We start from the raw sequence: 19,527 nt of genomic DNA on the forward strand, positions 1-19,527 counted from the left end.
TAAGCGTAAATGAAATTAACGTAACTGTATCAATATGGCAGTCTCATTCATTGACTTTAAGGTCATATAACATATTATAACAAGTTACACAGTATCTAGAAGTTCAAAGCTGTTTATAAATTCTAAGTCAGTGATCTTCTCATTTGGCAGTATTGACAGCAAGCCAGCTAATTGGGAGCAAGCCACTATCTCCCACGCCTATTTCTTTTACAATGGGAATTATAAAAATGTATCTCACGGGGCAATTCCGATAATGAATAAGATATTCTATTTTTCAAATGTGTATCTCACCCTTCCCCAAGAAGCTCAGGACAGTGTACCTGGGCTTATTCCATTTTATCCTCATAATCATCCTGTGATGTTGGTTAGGCTGAGAATGACTTGTCTTATGGCTCAGCTTTATACATGAGCAGGAAATTAAACCCAGGTCTACTGAATTTCCAGATCCACCACTGCACAGTACCATCGACTAATACATTACTGGATTCCATACACCTCAATGATTAATGACAAAGTCAAGTTGCTTACCTGTAACTGTAGTTCTTCGCGTGGTCATCTGTGCATTCACACATATGGGCTCTGCATCTGCACGGAGACTCATTCGGGAAACTTCCAAGCTGCAGAGTTTTTTGGCGGGAACCCTTCCCCCACCACCTGTGGCATATATAGTGTAGGTTCCCGCCTTCCCCCCAGTTCCTTGAGATGGCAAAGAGTCCAGGACCGAGGAGAAGGACACCTTGGTACCAACAGGCTGTTGACACCGAAGTGGGGATGGTGTGTGTGTGTGTGTGTGTGTGTGTGTGTGTGAATGCACAGATGACCACGCGAAGAACTACAGTTACAGGTAAAAAACCTGACTTTCTTCTTCATGGTCTCCGTGCATCACACATATGGGCGAGTAACAAGCTAACTTACTGGAGGTGGGTCGGTGTCTCAACGTAGTACTGACGAAAGCACAGCCCTGCCAAAGGCACAGTCTGCTCCAGTTCGAATGTCCAATCTGTAGTGCTTTATGAAAGTAGAAGGCTTAGACCAGGTAGCTGCCTTACGTAAGTCTATAAGAGGGACACGCCTTGTAAAAGCCGTGGAAGACGACACTCCCTTCATTTAATGAGCCTGACTTTGGGTCAGTAAGTCCTTCCCAGAGACTTCATACACCAGTCGGATGGTGTGTACTATCCAGGAGGCCAGTCTCTGAGAGGAGACTGGAGAGCCCTTATTGTGTCCTCCGTAGCAGAGGAAGAGCCATTGCGAGTTGCAGAAAGGCTCTGTCCAAGACCTATAAAACACCAGGGCTCTCCGGACTTCGAGAGTGTGCAGATGTGCCACCTTTCCAAACTGGAGATTGGAGATGGAAAGAAGGCAGGGAGGACGATTGGCTGATTCACATGGAAGTCCGTGACCACCTTTGGAAGGAATGCTAAATCCGGCCAAAGGGCCACCTTTTCCTTGTGAAAAATGGTATAAGGTGAGTCTATTCATAATGCAGAGAGTTCGTTTGCTCTCCTTGATGTCGTAATGGCTTCCAAGAAGGCGACCTTCCAAGAGAGCAGCCTCAAGTCCACGGTAGCAAGCGGTTCAAATGGCACTGATGTGAGCCTGTTGAGCACCAGGGTCAGGTCCCATTGAGGAACGAAGTCTCTCACGGGGGGAGCCAAGTTTCTGAGTCCCCGCAAGAATTGTTTGCATAAAGGGTGGCTGAAGATGGGGCACCCGTTGATGTTGCCCCGCATAGCGGAAATGGCCAAAGCATACACTCTGATGGAGGAGTACTTCAGGCCTTTGCTGTAGAGGTGCTGGAGGAAGGACAAAATATCGATCAGATGATAGTCATTAGGGTTACGGTTGCTGTTGGTCGCAAACTGAACAAAGGAAGCCCATTTAGCTAAGTACGAGTGGCGTGTGGATGGTTTTCTCACCGCATCGAGTATGGCCTGCACTGTCAGCAGGATCAGCAGAGAGCAGTGTCTGAAGGTTGGATCCTCCATGCCGTGAGATTCCGGGTGTGGAGATCGGGATGGAGGATCCGACCTCGTTCCTGGGAAATCAGGTTGTCTATCCGTGGGAGTGGCAAGCAATATCTGTGCGCTAGGTTCCGTAGCGTCATGAACCGGGGCTGCCCGGGCCACCAGGGGGCTATTAGGATGAAGCTCATGGCTTCCTGTCTTATTTTGGAGATCACTCTCGTGAGTAGTGGGAATGGAGGGAAAAGATAGAATAGGCGGTCCATCCATTCTAGGAAAAAGGCATCTCCCAGTGACCCAGGGCCAACTCCAGCTCTGAAGTAGAACTGTCCACAGACTGTGTTCGCTGGAGTTGCAAAGAGATAGATCTCTGGTTCGCCCCATTGATTGAAAATTAGCTGCAGAACTGTCTTGGCCAACTGCCATTTGTGGGAGCACCAAAGGAGGTGGCTGAGAGAGTCTGCCAACAGGTTGTCTTGTCCTGCACTACGGAGAACGGTCAAGTGAATGTCCTTGGCAATGACCCAGCTGTAAAGGTATAGAGTAAGAGAAAGAAGACGGGAGCAGTGCATTCCGCTCTATTTGTTTAGGTACCAGAGAACTATGGTGTTGTCTGTGAGGATCTGGATGTGTCGACGTCAGGGGCATGGTTCGAAGGTGCAGAGAGCTTTCCAAACTGCCATCAACTCCAAGAAATTTATGTGGTAGTCTTTCTTTGGACGACCAGAGACCCTGAGCTCGCAGGGGGCAATGTACTCCCCAACCTAGGAGGGCGGCGTCCATGGTCAGAACCCTGGATGGAGGAGTGAGAAGGAAAGGCATCCTGTGGGTCAAGTGTCTGGAGTCCATCCACCACTTCAGGCTGAGAGCAGCCTCCTGTCAGGGGTGCCTCTGAGAATAGGCAGTGGCAGAGTAGCTCAAATTCCGAAGAGGAACCGCAAAACATGGGGGAGGAACTTCCCCAGACTCTTCCAGAGAGGGAGAGACAAACTCCTCAGATTTCAATAGTCCAGCTGGATGGAGAGAGCTTCTCTTCATGCACCCCCATGAGAAATAGTGAACAGGGAGAGGTGGGGCTTGGAGAGCCTGAATTCTTAGACACCAGGCGCAGACGCAGGGCCAAGAGAGAGATGGCAGGGGCAGAGCTTAGGCGATCTGCCCGATTGGCCCAGCAGGAATAGCTACACGTAGATACCTCACGAGACAAAGGGAGATCCCCACCCCTTAAGTTAGGGAAGCGTGCTCTCCTTTTCTCAAACGGTAGGCAATTTTCTGGTTTCCCTTTGAACTCCCTGAAGGCTTTTCCTTTGTAGACTGTGAGTTACTGACAATTAGCATCTGTATGACCCACTGAAGTAAAAGGATTAAAGAGTCATGGATAGAAGCCTCTTGTCTGTGTTTTGATTTGGCTATTGAAGTTCAGCAGGGACAAAAGGGAGACCTGACACCTCCTCCGTTACCAGGTGTGTAACAAAGAGGGGGTTGCAGGTCAGATCTAAGGTCCAGATGAACTAGTTTTGTAGTGGTCTCATCCGTAGTCGGGCCCATTCCATGACCAACACCGTCGCTGCCATGTAGCCAAGTAGGCATTGGATGTCGCGTGCCCTGACCCGGCGAGCGATGAATATTGAAGTGGCTTGTGCGATGAGATTTGTAATATGGTTCAACGGAAGGTACGCCCAGCCCATTCTGGAATCGAGGGCAGGCCCTATGAATTGAACTGTTCGTGTGGGGGTCAAATGAGACTTTTCCTTGTTGATGTGTAGTCCCAGTGCCCGAAGAAGGTTTACAACGTCCATGATAGTGCGCAATAAGGCTTCTTGAGAGGAATCCACTAGTAGCTAATCATCAAGATACGGGTAGATCTCTGCTCCCTTGAGGAAGAGGTAAGCGCAGACCACAGCCATGCACTTGGTGAACATGAGCGGAGCTGTTGAAAGACCGAATGGTAGAACGCTGAACTGGAAAAGTTCTTCTCCGATCGCAAAGCTGAGGAATTTTCTGTGTGAGTGTTCTATGGCTACATGGAAGTATGCATCCTCGAGGTCAATCGTAGCGAACCAAGAGCCCTTCTGAAGGAGTGGGAGAATTGTGGCTAGTGTTGTCATCCTGAACAACTTGGGGTGATAAACTTGTTCAGGTCTCGAAGGTCTAGAATGGGCCGGAAGCCTCCGTCCCATTTTGGTACTGTGAAGTACCTAGAGAAGAATCCCTCCATATCAGGATTTGAATGAACACACTGGATGGCGCCCTTTCATAGGGGAGATTCGGTTTCTTTGTGAAGGAACTCCAAAGGTGGAGTGGTCCAGACTGGGCCCAGAGGCGGGAGAGTGTTAAATTCTATTTTGTATCCATGAAGGACAATAGTGAGCACCCAGTTGTTGGATGGCACTCTCGTCGAGGCTGAACAGAATTTGTTCAGAAGGTCTCCGAAGGGAGGTTTGTAAAGGTTGGTACAGAGGGGAGATGAGTTGAAGTCAAAGACGATGTTTAGAGAATCCTTCACCCTTTGCCTTTTGTTGGAACCTGGGGAGGGAATAGTTTTTCTTTGTTGTTGTTGTTGTTGAGGGTATCTGGGTGTCCAGTCCCCAGATTACCGAGGTGGGTAGGCCTGGTGTCGGTACCAGTGGCACTGATGGTATGGAGCATATTGCTGTTGTTGCTGGGATTGGTCAATGCCCATCTTATGAGCGGTCATTCTGGCTTTCTGCACAGAGTCCATCTGCTCGTCTGTTTTCACATTGAATAGACGCTCGCCATCAAAGGGTAGATTTTCTATCTGCGAGTGAGCTTCAGGGGTTAGGCCCACGGAGAGGAGCCAGGCATGTCACCTCAGGGCAACAGAACCCATCATGCTCTTGGCACTACAGTCTGCCTGATGACAGGTGGTATTGATCTGCTGATGAGATAGTTCTGATAGAAAATGGAAGAGTTGATACCTGGCCATCATCGCCTGGTAGTTAGAAATTCTAAGTCCCAATGCTGCTGAAGAGTAAAGGCGACATCCAACGTGATCGAGTTTACGGCCCTCCTTGAGTAGACTCCACTATTATGGAGTTCAATTTAGGATATGAGAAGAGGAAAGATGGGTCCGTCTCTTGAACCTTATACATCAATTCTAGGGATGCACGAAAGTCACTTACCTGGTCTCGCAGCTTGCTTCGCGGTGGGGGGGAGGCGCTTTGCTGCTCCCCCCGAAGTTCAGGCCGGGGGCGGAGGCTTGCCTCCTCGCCCGGCCGAAATTCAGGCCGGGGAGAAGCGCCCCGTCTCCCTGGCCGCGAACTTCAAAAGAAAAAAAAAAAACGCCCCTGTGATAGGCTACGTAACGATTAACATAGCCTATCATGGCTAGATCTGCAAAGTCAGCCGTGATAGGCTACGTTAATCATCACGTAGCCTATCACGGGTGACTTTGAAAAAAAAAAAAGCGCGTACGCAAATGGCGGCCCCCATAGGGAGCCGCCATTCGCGTTCCTTATTTGGTCCCTGTAGTCTACGTAAAGATTTACGTAGACTACGGCGAAAATAAGGGCAACGCTATTTGCTACGTAAATCTTTACGTAGACTACAGGGACCAAATAAGGAACGCGAATGGCGGCTCCCTATGGGGGCTGCCATTAGCCGTACGCGCTTTTTTTTTTTTTCCCCAAAGTCACCCATGATAGGCTACGTGACGATTAACGTAGCCTATCACGGCTGACTTTGCAAATCTAGCCGTGATAGGCTACGTTAATCGTTACGTAGCCTATCACAGGGACGTGTTTTTTTTTTTACTTTTCTTGTAATGGCGGCGCCCCTGACGAAGACCTGCCGAACCAGTGTGGACAGGTCCATCGTGATGGCATCAAATACCGGATTGTGGAGGACTTCCAGTCAGATCCATGTTGTCCTGGCAGTGACTTGCAGAGCTCCGCAGGTTGCTTATCTCAAACAGCTATGAAAAGGTTGAGAAACCTTTTTAACCTCCCCTGGAATTAAAAGGGGAAGCTTACAGTACCATCCATATGAAATCTTAGAAGAACAGCTGCTTCATCAGAGGAGCAGAGGGGCTGGTATCTAAGGTTAGTCACCCGAGTATCATCTACTGAACGCTGTTTGAAACTCCTAAGCAATTAGGAGACACAAGGACAGACGAGCTCCAATTTTAGTTAGTATTTGTGAATTTAGACTACCAGCAATATCTGAGGACTTGCAATTAAAACTGTTTGTTTGTTTTTCTGTTTCTGCAATCATATTTGCTTGTTGTGCTTTTGAAAGTGGAGGATGACAGTACCAAAGGGAAAGAAGAAAGGTTTGGGAATGCCACCTACCCCCCCCCCACCAATTGCCCCCTCGGCAAAGGTTTCTAGAAATGTCAGCGATGAAGAGGAGTTGCTTGCTTTGATAAAAACTATGTCTTCTCAGCTATCAGTGCAGTCGAAGAAGCTTGAAACAATTCAGGACTCAATCACTGCCCTTCAAGGGGCTGTGGACTTATTTAATATCTCTTCTCAAAAGAAGGAATCGAAGGTTAATGCCCTCAAAGTTCGGGTTACTGCTCATGAAACTGCCATGGAGGCGTCTCATAATATTTTGTCTGCTCAAATTTCTCAATTAGAGGCCTTCACACACAGAGCAAATCTTCATATCCTTGGTATTAAAGATGTGGCTACTGATATATGTCTGGCTGAATTTATGGATAAACTTTTGCCCGAGGAATTGGTTTTACCATCTGATTTTCTACTTGATATTGAGCATGCATATCATGTTCCTGGTTCGATACGTGGCACTAAAAGGACTTTTGGGACTGTTATTGTTCAATTTTCACGAGTCTCTACAAAAAATTATCTTATGAGTCTGGCAAGAGAACGAGGTGAGCTTTGGTGGGGACCAGCAAATGACAAGATTATGCTCTTGCCTAATTATACTAAAGAAATCGCTGACAGAAGAAGGCAATTTACCAAGGCGAGAAGTTTGGCAAAGCAAATTAACTTGCAATATCATATTAAATATCCGGCTACATTTTGCATTCTTTTTGAAGGCGAGATGAAAAGGTTTTTAAATCCTGATGCTGCAGAGTCATTCCTCACTGGTATTAAAATTAAAAAAAGGGAACCAATTCTCTCAGCCTCCTGAATTGGAATTTAGCCATTTTTACTGTTCTTTTGAAGTGCTGTTTGGGTTATAGCTGATACGATGTCTAGGCAGTATGCCAGAGTAAATGTTTGCATATTTCTGTTTTCTTTCTTCTTTTTATGTTATATTGTAATGAAATGCCTATTTGTGTGTATATGTATGTGTACATATATGATATTACTTAAAATATATAAATGGTTTGCTTTTGTTTTTTGTTTTTTATCTTTTTCTTTTTTTAATTATTATTACTATCGTTATGGGATTATGATTATTACTGTCCTTTGCTGGTTAAACCTTTAATATTTATTAATATGCGTTAATTGAATGGTAATATATGGGCAATGGAAATGGATTGTTTGCTCCCATTCTTTGCTATAAGACTGAGGTTATGATACTGAAAGATAAGGTTCACCGTTTATGGTGCAGCGGATTGAATATTTAATAATATCTGCAATGTTTGGAAGAGTGCTATATAGGTATAACCTGCAATTGGATTTATATTTGGATAGTTGGGTTGCTTTCATTGAAGTTTAGATATAATCCTTTTTTCTTTTCTTTTTTCCCTTCTTTTGCTTTCCTCCCTTTTTCTTCCTCAGAACACTGTAATGTTTGAAACTGAAGATTTTGATTATGTTGTTGGTATTGTTGATTTCATTTATAAAAATAAATTCAAAATAAATTCAAAATAATAATTAAACCGGATCGTGTTGTGGAGGTTGTTGTACTTTGATGCCCAATGATTGAGCCATTCTCAGCACCTGCTCAGAGAAGTGGCCCACGTCTTCGGAAGGCGAGGCTCTATCCTGTGTCCCAACAACATCATCTGGTGATGAGGTCGATGGGGGGACGAAAGAATAGGAGGAGGAGTCTGATTGGTAATCCTCCCCAGATTCCTGCGAGTGGGCAGGGCATTGTGCCACATCAGGTGCATGAGGTGGAATTGGAGGTGGTGGGGCTTGACGATCCCGACTGGGTTGTTGTAGTGCTAAGGACATAGAGCACCTCGGTACTAGAGGAGGAGGGCAGAAGATGTCCTAAGTGTTGAAACCGGAGCGTTGTCCTGGCTGAAAGGGAGCATGCAATGGAGAAGTAGCTCCTAAGTCACGGGATCGATCAAGGAAGAGGTCGCGGTCCCTCTGGAGCCTCCAATCTGTATCTGAGTGCTGTCGGTGGAGAGGAGATGATGAGGCTAAGAAACGGTCCCAATCTCAGGATGGAGAGCGTGAGCGATCACGGTCGTATTGCACCGGCCAACGATGCTGATGGTATCGATCCAGATATCGGTATCGAGGAAGCTGTCGAGGTGAAAACATAGGTCGATACTGAGGTGACTGGATGTCATAGCGACACGGTGTTGGAGACCTGGATCTCCGTTCCGGGGCTATTAGAGCTGGACAGGGTGGTGGGGTTGGCATGTCCCTCAATTCACCCTCCGAGACCATGGAGGTCGCATCCGGAGTAATGGCGTGCATGGGGGTCATGAATTGGAAAATCAAGTAGAGGAGGATGAGGCAGTAGGTCCTGCTCCTTTTCCTGTTGTTTGGAGGATTTTTTTTCCTGTTCTTTTCTGGTGTGTCCACCACTGGTTTAGGGCATTTTGCCTGTTTTGAGAGCTTTTTTGCCACCGATAAGGCCAGGCTCCTTTCCGGAGTAGGTGGCTCTACCTGAACCGGCTCAGCGGTTAGTGGGGGAGAAGACTGAATCGAAGGGGCCGCCTCTGCACTTGTGGAGGGGGCTACAACGGGCTGGTCCTTGGGAGTTTGGGCCTTAGGCATGTCAACAGCCTGAAGGGCCCGTTGCCACAGGATCACTTTTAGTCGATCAGCTCTATTCTTGCGAGTCTGCTTGTATAGCGATTGGCAGTGGTGGCAAGATTCAACCTTGTGGGTTTCTCCCAAGCAAATAAGACACAAAGAGTGGCCATCCGAAGAGGGCACCTTACTGCCACAAGCTGTGCACCTTCTGAACAGAGGCTTTGGGGCCATACTCCGAAGGAGAAAAAACGCATCACCGCTGAGGCGAACGACGCTCTCCAACACTGTCGACAATTGACGCTCTCTCTCTCTCTCTCTTTCTCCGCTCTCTCTCTCTCCCTCTCGTTATAAGATAAAGAAGGAGGAGGAGGAGGAGGAGGAGGAGGAGGAGGAGGAGGAGGAGGAGGAGGTGGTGGTGGTAAAGGAAGAAAAGAGGTTTTAGATAAGACAAGACAGAAATGCAGTGTGACAGAATGTTGAAAAGTTCCCCACCAAGTAACGCTAAGGCAGTCAAAAAGGAACTGAGGGGAAGGTAGGAACCCACGCTATATATGCCGCAGGCGGTGGGGGAGGGGTTCCCGTAAAAAAACTCTGCAGCTTGGAAGTTTCCTGAATGAGTTTCTGCACAGGCGCAGAGCCCATATGTGTGATGCACAGAGACCACGAAGAAGAACTAACAAGCATCAGTCAGAAGGGATAAGTTAATATGCATATTATTTAATGGGCAAGGTTAGAGGACAATGAAATATACAAATACTTACAGTAACATGTTCCCCTGAGTGGATTACCGAGGTACCTGTTTTCAGAGTCACAACTGCAGAAGAAAAAAAAGACAAGAAGAAACAGCAAGTTGCTAATCATCTGACAATTATAAAACAAAATAGCTGACTAAACAGTTTAGGCTGCAATCCTATGCAGACTTACCTGGGAGTTAGCCCTACTGAATTCATTGGGGCTTACTTCGTAGATAGGCATAGGATTGCACTATTAAGTATATATTGGCAACTTTTTTGGAAACTGAATGCTACATCAGAATTTTTGGCCAGCACATACGACAATGTATTTCTATTTTCATTTATTCCATTTATATCTTGCCTTTCCTCCAAGGAAGTCAAGGAGGCACACACTTCCCTGCCCCCCTGCCCCCCTGCCTCCATTTTAACCTTTATCCTTAACCCTGTGAATTAGGTTATGGCTGAGAAATAATGACTGATTACTCAGCAAGCGTTGTGGCTGAGTAGGGATCTGAACTCTCTACTCTTGGTCTGACACTACACCACAGTGGTTCTCTCTGTTTTTGTAACAATGAGGGTTTGAACTTTATCTCTTATCTTGCATTTCCTAGTAGAAAGCAGAAATGTAACTTAAGTCATTTTTGGTAAGCAAATACTGTAGAAAAGTTGAGAGACAGAAAATGTATGTAATATACTGTTTCTAGAACTTTCAGTCTGGATAAAGATTTGTAGGTATCACACACATGATCAGGCCCTCTTTTCATGCAAAAAATGTTAACGAATGAACATTCAGTGCAGTTCTAGTTATTTGTTTCTCCAAGTTTGCCTCACAGAATATCACTGGAATTGACTAGGAATCTTTCTTATCCTTTAGCTTCTTGGAGGTCCATGGTGTAAACTACTCCATTATCAATCCCAATGATGATTTTGATCAGTTTAGCTTTCTATGTAGAGGCCAACTGCTTTGCAGGTGACAGTTATCACCATAAGGAATAGAATGGACTGCCATCTTGTTGGTCAGAGTCCAGTGATTTGGCAGCTGTCCTTGTTTTGCTTCTCTGCTAACAAAGAATGTGGCTAACAATGACTGGGCATCCTGCAGGCAGACACCCACAGAACCAAGCATAGGCAAGTAGCTCTGTTGCAGCACATCCTTTTTATGAATGACTAGCAGGACACTGAACATTTTGATGATTCATATTTCCCACAGAAAGAAGAAAGACACATGGTGTGACCATCTGCAGCAGGGCTTTCCCATCCAAATGAATATTAACTCTGGAAGCTCACTTTCTATGCCTTATATCAGGTTGGGCAACTTGCAAGCCTAGGCCTAATTACAAAAGCTCTCTGAGAGCAACCAGTTCAGTGCTTAGTGAGAAAAGGGTAGCAGAAAGAGAGAAAGAAGAGGGTAGCTTGGCTCTGGCCCCACCCATGCCAGCATGCAGCCCCCAGACAGGATACCCCTGACAGCATGTGGCCCTCAACTGAAAAAAGGTTCTCTGCCCATGCTTACATGAATCCCGTCCCCGGAAGGGAGGTAGCGTCCCACATGTGAAGTGGGTCTAGGGAAGAAGTAGGAACTACCTGAAAAGAAGCAAAAAAGTAGACCACCATCCCACTAATTTACTAAGGAACATTAATTAACTGGAAAGTCAAAAGACAAACCTAGTTACCACTACAGCCAAACCACCTCATCTCGTTTTGCCTTTTAACAGGAAAGAACTAAGGAAAAATGTGCTTGCCTTGCTCTCTGGCATAGGCACAGCCCCACGAGGGACAGAAGCGTGGGTGCCTTGGCTTCTATCAAAGTTTTAGAAACATCCCACATTTAGGCCTGCACACTAACAAATATGGGAATATGTAGAGATGGGGAGATTAATTTTGTCTTGTTTTCATTGTGCCTCTGAACTGTTGATCTTAATTGTTCCCAGACAAATACACAAGTTAGTTCCCAGTCAAATACACAAGAGTTATGTCACGCATCTTATTCTAAAATAAAAGGAAAGACTGATACATAACGTTCTTATGTTGCAGCACAAAATAAATAATCATCAGACACATTTAAAACAACCTGCTCTTCTCATAGAATTTATGCAGATTTTTATTTGTTTATTTATTTATTTGCTGTCTATTAGAGCTTTGTCTGCTAGGTTTCAAATAGCTTCTTTGTTTACCTTGACGATGGGTTGCAAAAGACAGCAACTGGGTTTGCACAGTCATGGATGGAAAATAAGCCATGGTGGTTTATTTTCCATACCCACATGTGCTGGTTGCGAGCTGCCTAATTACCATAATTACTAATTAGCATAATTACTAATTAGCATAATTAGAATAACATTCAAACCTGGAGAGGGTCTGTGGTTGGGGTGGTTTACAAACTATGCTAAAATCTTTGGCTTGTTATAGGGTGGCTGGTTGGTTTGTAAATCTTGCCCATCTTGGCTCATTATGGGCTGCAGAGAGAGACTGGGTGAGGGGATCAGGGCGGTGATGAATGCCTCCTTGAGGAGCGAGTGATGCCATCAGCCCTCAGGGAGGCAGTGATAAGACCGCTCTTAAAGAAGCCTTCCAAGGATCCTCAATTTCTGAACAACTTTCGCCCAGTCTCAAATCTGCCATTTTGGGGCAAGGTGATTGAGCGAGTGGTGGCGATGCAGTTGAAGGCACCCTTGGAAGAAACTGATTATCTGGACCCATTTCAGTCAGGCTTCAGGCTTGGGCATGAGACAGAAACAGCCTTGGTCGCTTTGGTAGATGATATGAGGAGGGCTCTGGATAGGGGTGAATGCTCCTTCCTTGTTCTCCTCGACCTCTCAGCGGCTTTTGATACCATTGACCACAGTATCCTCCTGGACCGCCTGGAGGGGTTGGGCATTGGAGACATCATATTGCGGTGGTTCTGGTCCTTTCTCTCTGGCAGGTACCAGAGGGTAGCACTGGGAGAGGAGGTTTCGGACCCGTGGCCACTCACTTGTGGGGTGCCACAGGATTCCATCCTCTCCCCCATGCTATTTAACATCTATGTGAAGCTGCTGGGGGCTATCATCAGGAGGTCTGGGGTTCAGTGTCATCAATATGCGGATGACACGCAGCTCTACCTCTCATTCAAATCACCAAGGTTGGCCGTAGAATCCCTGTCCAAATGTCTGGAGACGGTGAGTGGCTGGACGGGGAGGAATAAGCTGAAGCTCAACCCTGACAAGACCAAGGTACTTTTGGTGGGAGACAAGAGGAGGCTGGGGGATGTTGACCTGGTGTTGAATGGGGTATGGCTACCCCTGAAAGACCAGGTCCGCAGCCTGAGGGTCATTTTGGACTCCCAGCTGTCCATGGAGGCTCAGGTGTCAGCTGTGAGCCGGACAGCGCTGTATCAACTCCATCTGATACGGCGGCTGCACCCCTTCCTTCCCAACCATCTGCTCCTATCGGTAGTACATGCCCTGGTCTCCTCTCGTTTAGACTACTATAATGCGCTCTAAGTGGGGTTACCCTTGAAGACGGTTCAGAAGCTGCAGCTGGTACAGAACGTGGCGGCTCACCTGATTAAAGGCAGCCACCGGTGAGATCACATCACTCCAGCGCTGAAGGAGTTGCACTGGTTACCAGTTGTTTTCTGGGCCAAATTCAAGGTGTTGGTTTTTACCTTTAAAACCCTATATGGTTCCAGCCCAGCCTATCTTAAGGAGCGCCTCCAGCAACACCAGACAGGCTGCTTAACAAGATCAGCCTTGGATGGCCTTCTCTCTGTCTCATCAGCCAGGATAGCTAGACTGGTGGGGACGAGGGAGAGGGCCTTTTCTGTGGTGGCCCCCACTCTGTGGAACTCCCTCCCTAGGGAACTCCATCATGCCCCCTCTTTAATGAGCTTCCGTTGTGCATTAAAAACGTGGTTGTTCAGGCAGGCATTTGGGGTGGATTAGGGTATTTTAGAAAACGTTTTTATTGTAGAATTTTATTGTTTTAAACTGTTTTATTATACGCTGTACATCGCCCAGAGTGGCTGGGTGACCAGCCAGATGGGCGATTAATAAATTTAATAATAAATAATAAAAAAACACTTCAGCCATCCACCCTTGTAACACTAGACAAAGAACTTTAAGAGCACAATCCTATGCATGTTTAGACAGAAATAAGTCCTGCAACTCCCAGCATTCCCCAGCCATGACTTATTTCTGTCTGAACATGCACTAAATCCATAATACATGCTCCCTATTGTTCCTTACTCAGTAATGTCATCACTTATGATTAAAGTATACATATTTTATATGGCAAAATCAATTTGCTAGTAATAGCTCACTTTCCATGGCAAGAGTGAACCTCAGTTATAGCAATTTGTTTTTTCGCCCCTATCTGCAGCTATAATACTTTAGCAAATGCAAACCATATGTGATGTATTCTTTACATTTTGTTTGCAAAACAAATTCTTTCCATACATTTATTGATGATAGTGCCTCACGTAGCCAATCATGCCAGGTAGCCTTCACCTCTGTTAAATGGGACTCGTATGCATGCCCAAGCTGTCTCTCTACTTTTGCTGGTCTGCTTATATTCAGGTTGGTGGACACCTCTGCCAGCTTTCCTGTCATTACTACTTCCCTCCCACAATGCTCACTTCAAGGCACAAGGGAGGCTGACCTTCCCTCCTGAAAGTTCTCATGGACTTTCAACTTGTACGTGACTAAAACTAGATGGCAAATTAAATGTTTAGATGTGTGATCATTTCCTTTAAATGGCCCTAATGAATTACTGCTACTGCTCTGGCATTATGCCAAAAGTACATTTCTGAGGACAAATGCAAAACCACTTTTAAAATGTTAACTTCAAAAGTTGTAGTTTGTTCCAGTAATATTCAGTCTATCAAACTTACTGCTCTCCTTTTGGCTGGCTATTAATAGTAATTCTCTAATTCCTCTTTCAGTATTTCTTGGAATGTCAAAATATATGCCATAGCCCAGTGAAGAACAAATTTATCAATCCATGCCTACAAGCGGGTCACCAAAACCATATCAACACTTAACATATTTTCTACATATTTACGAACTTCCTTTCCCCCCACCCCCAAACATTTGATTGGCTAAAGATACCAAACAGAGACTTCTCAGTTCTAATACTCACTTCTATTTAGCACTGGAAAATGAATGGTTTGTAACAACCAAAGCAAAACTCAAGGTTTCATTTTCAATTAGTTTTTTTCACTTATCTGTTACTGTTTTTCTCTAGAATATTAAAAGCACTCAAGTAAGATGTAGAACTTGCTTAGAAAAGCCTAAAAATGGTAAAATATTGTGGAATGTAGACACTTAATATAGTTTCATGGGATGATTGCTAAAAGCCAATAGACAAAATGTAAAGAAAATATATGTCTTCTGTTGACAGAACCCCAAAACCTCAACTAAGGATATCCTTATTTATATTCAGAGATATTTTTAATTATTTAAAATTATTTAGGCACTAGATATTGGGCCTTCTCAGCAGTGGCCTCTGGAACTCCCTCCCAAGGGAAGTACGGTTGACCCCTTCAGCTGTAGAATTTTAAAAGGCATTGAAAACCCATTTGTTTTCAGTGGCTTTTAATTGATATGTTTCATTATGCTTCTTTTATTCATATATAATGGCTGTAATTTTTTTCATATTAACTGAATTATATTTTATTTTATTCTTGGTTTTTTTATTTCTGAATTTTAAAGTTTTATTATATTATTGTATTTTTATGTTTGTACTTTTATTTTGTTCGCCATATGAGGTGATATTTCTCCAGAAAAGCAGTTTATACATATTTAAATTAAATAAATAAGCATGTCCACTCAGACGTCAATCCCACTGAGTCCAATGGGACTCTCTCCCAGGTAAGTGTATAGGGGATTGAAGCCTAAATAAATAATACATCACCTTTGCTCAGTGAGCCCAAGACAGCTAACAATGTAAGTTAGAACAATAACTTACCAATTTTAAAAACAGTCTGACAACAGTGTAGATCAATACAGATTCCCCAAAGTGACATGTACTGTAAACTAACCAATGAGAGTGAGCATGTGACTTTCAAAAGGACACTGTCAAAATATGTTCTGTTGAAAAACTCTTTTCTAACTACCCAGCATATAGTCTGGGTTTGCATCCTCCACCTGAAAAAGTAATTGAGCCCATATGATCTGTTCAGTGGAGAATCAAACTGACTGCCTAAAATTCCAGTTGGTAGAAACAAAGTATTAGCAATACAAACGTTTTTAAAATTAATCTTTTATTGTGAATTTTTACACAACAAAACAAACTGAAAATATTACAAAACCTAAAAAAAGGAATGAAATAAAAATAAAAATATAACAACATACAAACTTAAACAGAATAACAACTGATAAGCATTTGTAATCTTCAGACATGTTGCCATTGTTTTAAATGCTCACCTATTCTTTAACCGATCCTACAGTTCATGGTATTATAAACAAAGAAATGCATCCTAATCTGAAATCTGGATAGATTGCAAGCTACTTGCTCATATAAGTAACTTCTAAACTAGATAATAAAGATAGCCCTTAAATTCCTTTAAGCATACAGTATGTAAAAAGCATCCCCTTCATGGATCACTGCCTTGTTGTGGCGAAGGGGCTTGCGTAACTCAGTGAAGCCATAAGCTATGCCGTGCAGGGCCACCCAAGACGGACAGGTCATGGCAGAGAGTTCTGACAAAATGTGGTCCACTGGAGAAGGAAACGGCAACCCACTCCAGTATTCTTGCCAAGAAAACCCCATGGAACATATCACAAGGCTAAAAGAGATGACGCCAGAAGATGAGCCCCTCAGGTCGGAAGGTGTCCAATATACTACTGGGGAAGAGCAGAGGGTATTTCCAAGTAGTGCCAGAAAGAGTGAAGCGGCTGGGCCAAAGCCGAAAGGACACTCAGCTGTGGATGTGTCTGGTGGTGAAAAGAAAATCCGATGCTGTAAAGAACAATATTGTTTAGGAACCTGGAAGGTAAGATCAATGAATCAAGGTAAGCTGGAGGTGGTAAAACATGAGATGGCAAGAGTGAACATCGACATCTTGGGAATCAGCAAGCAAGCAAATGGACAAGCATGGGCGAATTTAATTCAGGTGACCATTATATCTACTACTGTGGGCAACAATCCCGTAGAAGAAATGTAGTAGCACTCATAGTCAACAAAAGGGCGGGAAAAGCAGTACTGGGGTACAATCTCAAAAACAAGAGAAAGATCTCAGTACGAATCCAAGGCAAACCATTCAACATCACAGTAATTCAAGTCTATGCCCCAACCACTGAGGCCGAAGAAGCTGAGGTTGATCAGTTCTATGAAGACCTACAACACCTTCTAGAACTAACACCAAAAAAAGATGTCCTTTTCATCCTAGGGGATTGGAATGCTAAAGTAGGAAGTCAAGAAATAACCAGGATAACAGGCAAGCATGGCCTTGGTATACAAAATGAAGCAGGACAAAGGCTAATAGAGTTTTGCCAAGAGAACACGCTGATCATAGCAAACACTCTTTTCCAACAGCACAAGAGGCAACTCTACACATGGACATCACCAGATGGTCAATATCGAAATCAGACTGATTATGTACTTTGCAGCCAAAGATGGAGAAGCTCTATACCGTCAGTAAAAACAAGACCTGGAGCTGACTGTGGCTCAGATCATGAGCTGCTTCTTGCAAAATTTCGGCTTAAATTGAAGAACGTAGGGGAAACCACTAACCCATCCAGGTATGACCTAAATCATATCCCTGATGAATATACAGTGGAGGTGAGGAATAGATTTAAGGGATTAGACCTGATAGACAGAGTGCCTGAGGAACTATGGACAGAGGTCCGTAACATTGTTCAGGAGGCAGCAACTCAATCCGTCCCAAAGAAAAAGAAATGCAAGAAAGCCAAGTGGCTGTCTGAGGAGGCTTTACAAGTAGCTGAGGGAAGAAGGGAAGCGAAAAGCAAGGGAGAAAGGGGAAGATATATCCAACTGAATGCAGAGTTCCAGAGAATTGCAAGGAGAGACAAGAAGGTCTTCTTAAATGTACAATGCAAAGAAAACGAGGAAAACAATAGAATGGGAAAGACTAGAGATCTTTTCAAGAAAATCGGAGATATCAAGGGAACGTTTTGTGCAAAGACAGGCATGATAAAGGACAAAGAAGGCAGGTTCCTAACAGAAGCAGATGAGATTAAGAAGAGGTGGAAAGAATACACAGAAGAACTATACAGGAAAGATCTTATTGTCCCTGACAGCCATGATAGTGCGGTCACTGAACTTGAGCCGGACATCCTCGAGAGTGAAGTCAAGTGGGCCTCAGGAAGCATTACTAACAACAAAGCTAGGGGAGCTTTAATGACAGTATTCCAGCTGAGCTATTTAAAATCCTCAAAGATGATGCTGTTAAAGTGCTGCACTCAATATGCCAACACATTTGGAACACTCAACAATGGCCACAAGACTGGAAAAGGTCAGTTTACATTCCAATTCCAAAGAAGGGCAATGCCAAAGAGTGTTCAAACTACCGTACAATTGCGCTCATTTCACATGCCAGCAAGGTGATGCTCAAAATCCTACAAGCTAGGCTTCAGCAGTATGTGAACCGAGAACTACCGGAAGTACAAGCGGGGTTTCGAAGAGGCAGAGGAACTAGAGATCAAATCGCCAACATTCGCTGCATCATGGAAAAAGCAAGAGAATTCCAGAAAAACGTCTATTTCTGCTTCATTGACTACGCTAAAGCCTTTGATTGTGTGGATCACAACAAACTGTGGCAAACTCTTAAAGAGATGGGAGTACCAGACCACCTTACCTGTCTCCTGAGAAACCTGTACGAGGGTCAAGAAGCAATAGTAAGAAACGGACATGGAACAACCGATTGGTTCAAAACTGGGAAAGGAGTACGACAAGGCTGCATATTGTCACCCTGCTCATTTAACTTATATGCAGAGTACATCATGAGAAACGCCGGGTTGGATGAATCACAGGTCGGAATTAAGATTGCCGGGAGAATTATCAACAACCTCAGATACGCAGACGATACTACCCTAATGGCAGAAAGCGAAGAAGATCTAAAGAGCCTCTTGTTGAGGGTGAAAGTGGAGAGTGCAGAAGCTGGTTTGAAACTCAACATTAAAAAAACGAAGATCATGGCATCTAGCCCCATCACTTCCTGGCATATAAAAGGGGAAGAAATGGAAGCAGTGACAGATTTTATTTTCTTGGGCTCCAAGATCACCGCAGACGGTGACTGTAGCCATGAAATTAAAAGACGCTTGCTCCTTGGGAGGAAAGCTATGGCAAACCTAGACAGCATAGTAAGAAGCAGAGACATCACCTTGCCGACAAAGGTCCGTCTAATCAAAGCTATGGTTTTCCCAGTAGTCACGTAGGGCTGTGAGAGCTGGACTATAAGGAAGGGTGAGCGCTGAAGAATTGATGCTTTCGAACTGTGGTGCTGGAGAAGACTCTTACGAGTCCCCTGGACTGCAAGGAGGTCAAATCAGTCCATTCTAAAGGAAATCAACCCTGACTGCTCATTGGAAGGACAAATTCTGAAGCTGAAGCGCAAATATTTTGGCCACCTAATGAAAAGAGAAAAATCACTGGAAAAGACCCTGATGCTGGGAAGGATTGAAGGCAAAGGGAGAAGGGGACGGCAGAGGATGAGATGGCTAGATAGCATCACCGATTCAATGAATATGAACCTGAGCACACTCCGGGAGAGAGCAGAGGACAGGAAGGCCTGGCGTGCTATGGCCCATGGGGTCACGAAGAGTCGGACACGACTTAACAACTGAACAACATGTAAGAAGTGTCAAGTATCAATGTTTATGTTTTAAGCTATGACTATCTAATGAAGGAAGGGGTGGGAAAAGGAACCATAATGACTTTTTTTTCATAAATGTGTTCTTTCAGCATACAAATATATATGCTGATCACATATCCTCTTAACATTAAAAAATGTGGCTATTTATG

The 19,527-nt window shown here is 44.5% G+C and overlaps 1 protein-coding gene across 8 annotated transcripts in view; it reads right to left on the reverse strand.

Annotated features, from left to right (window-relative positions):
- ATRNL1 (attractin like 1) overlaps positions 1–19,527 on the reverse strand; it is a 920,708-nt gene that overhangs the window by 580,247 nt on the left and 320,934 nt on the right. For all 8 annotated transcript variants that reach the window (XR_014789465.1, XR_014789464.1, XM_084846134.1 and 5 more), the window contains one exon: positions 9,595–9,647. Coding sequence is in view for 6 of the 8 variants with exons in the window: in XM_084846134.1 (XP_084702260.1) it covers positions 9,595–9,647 (53 nt within the window). In the remaining 2 variants the exon portion in view is untranslated. The remainder of the gene's footprint in view (positions 1–9,594; positions 9,648–19,527) is intronic.

The sequence above is a fragment of the Heloderma suspectum genome, chromosome 3, assembly GCF_057233095.1.
Source record: "Heloderma suspectum isolate Gila_16-S chromosome 3, 16-S_ref, whole genome shotgun sequence".
Classification (NCBI taxonomy): domain Eukaryota; kingdom Metazoa; phylum Chordata; class Lepidosauria; order Squamata; family Helodermatidae; genus Heloderma; species Heloderma suspectum.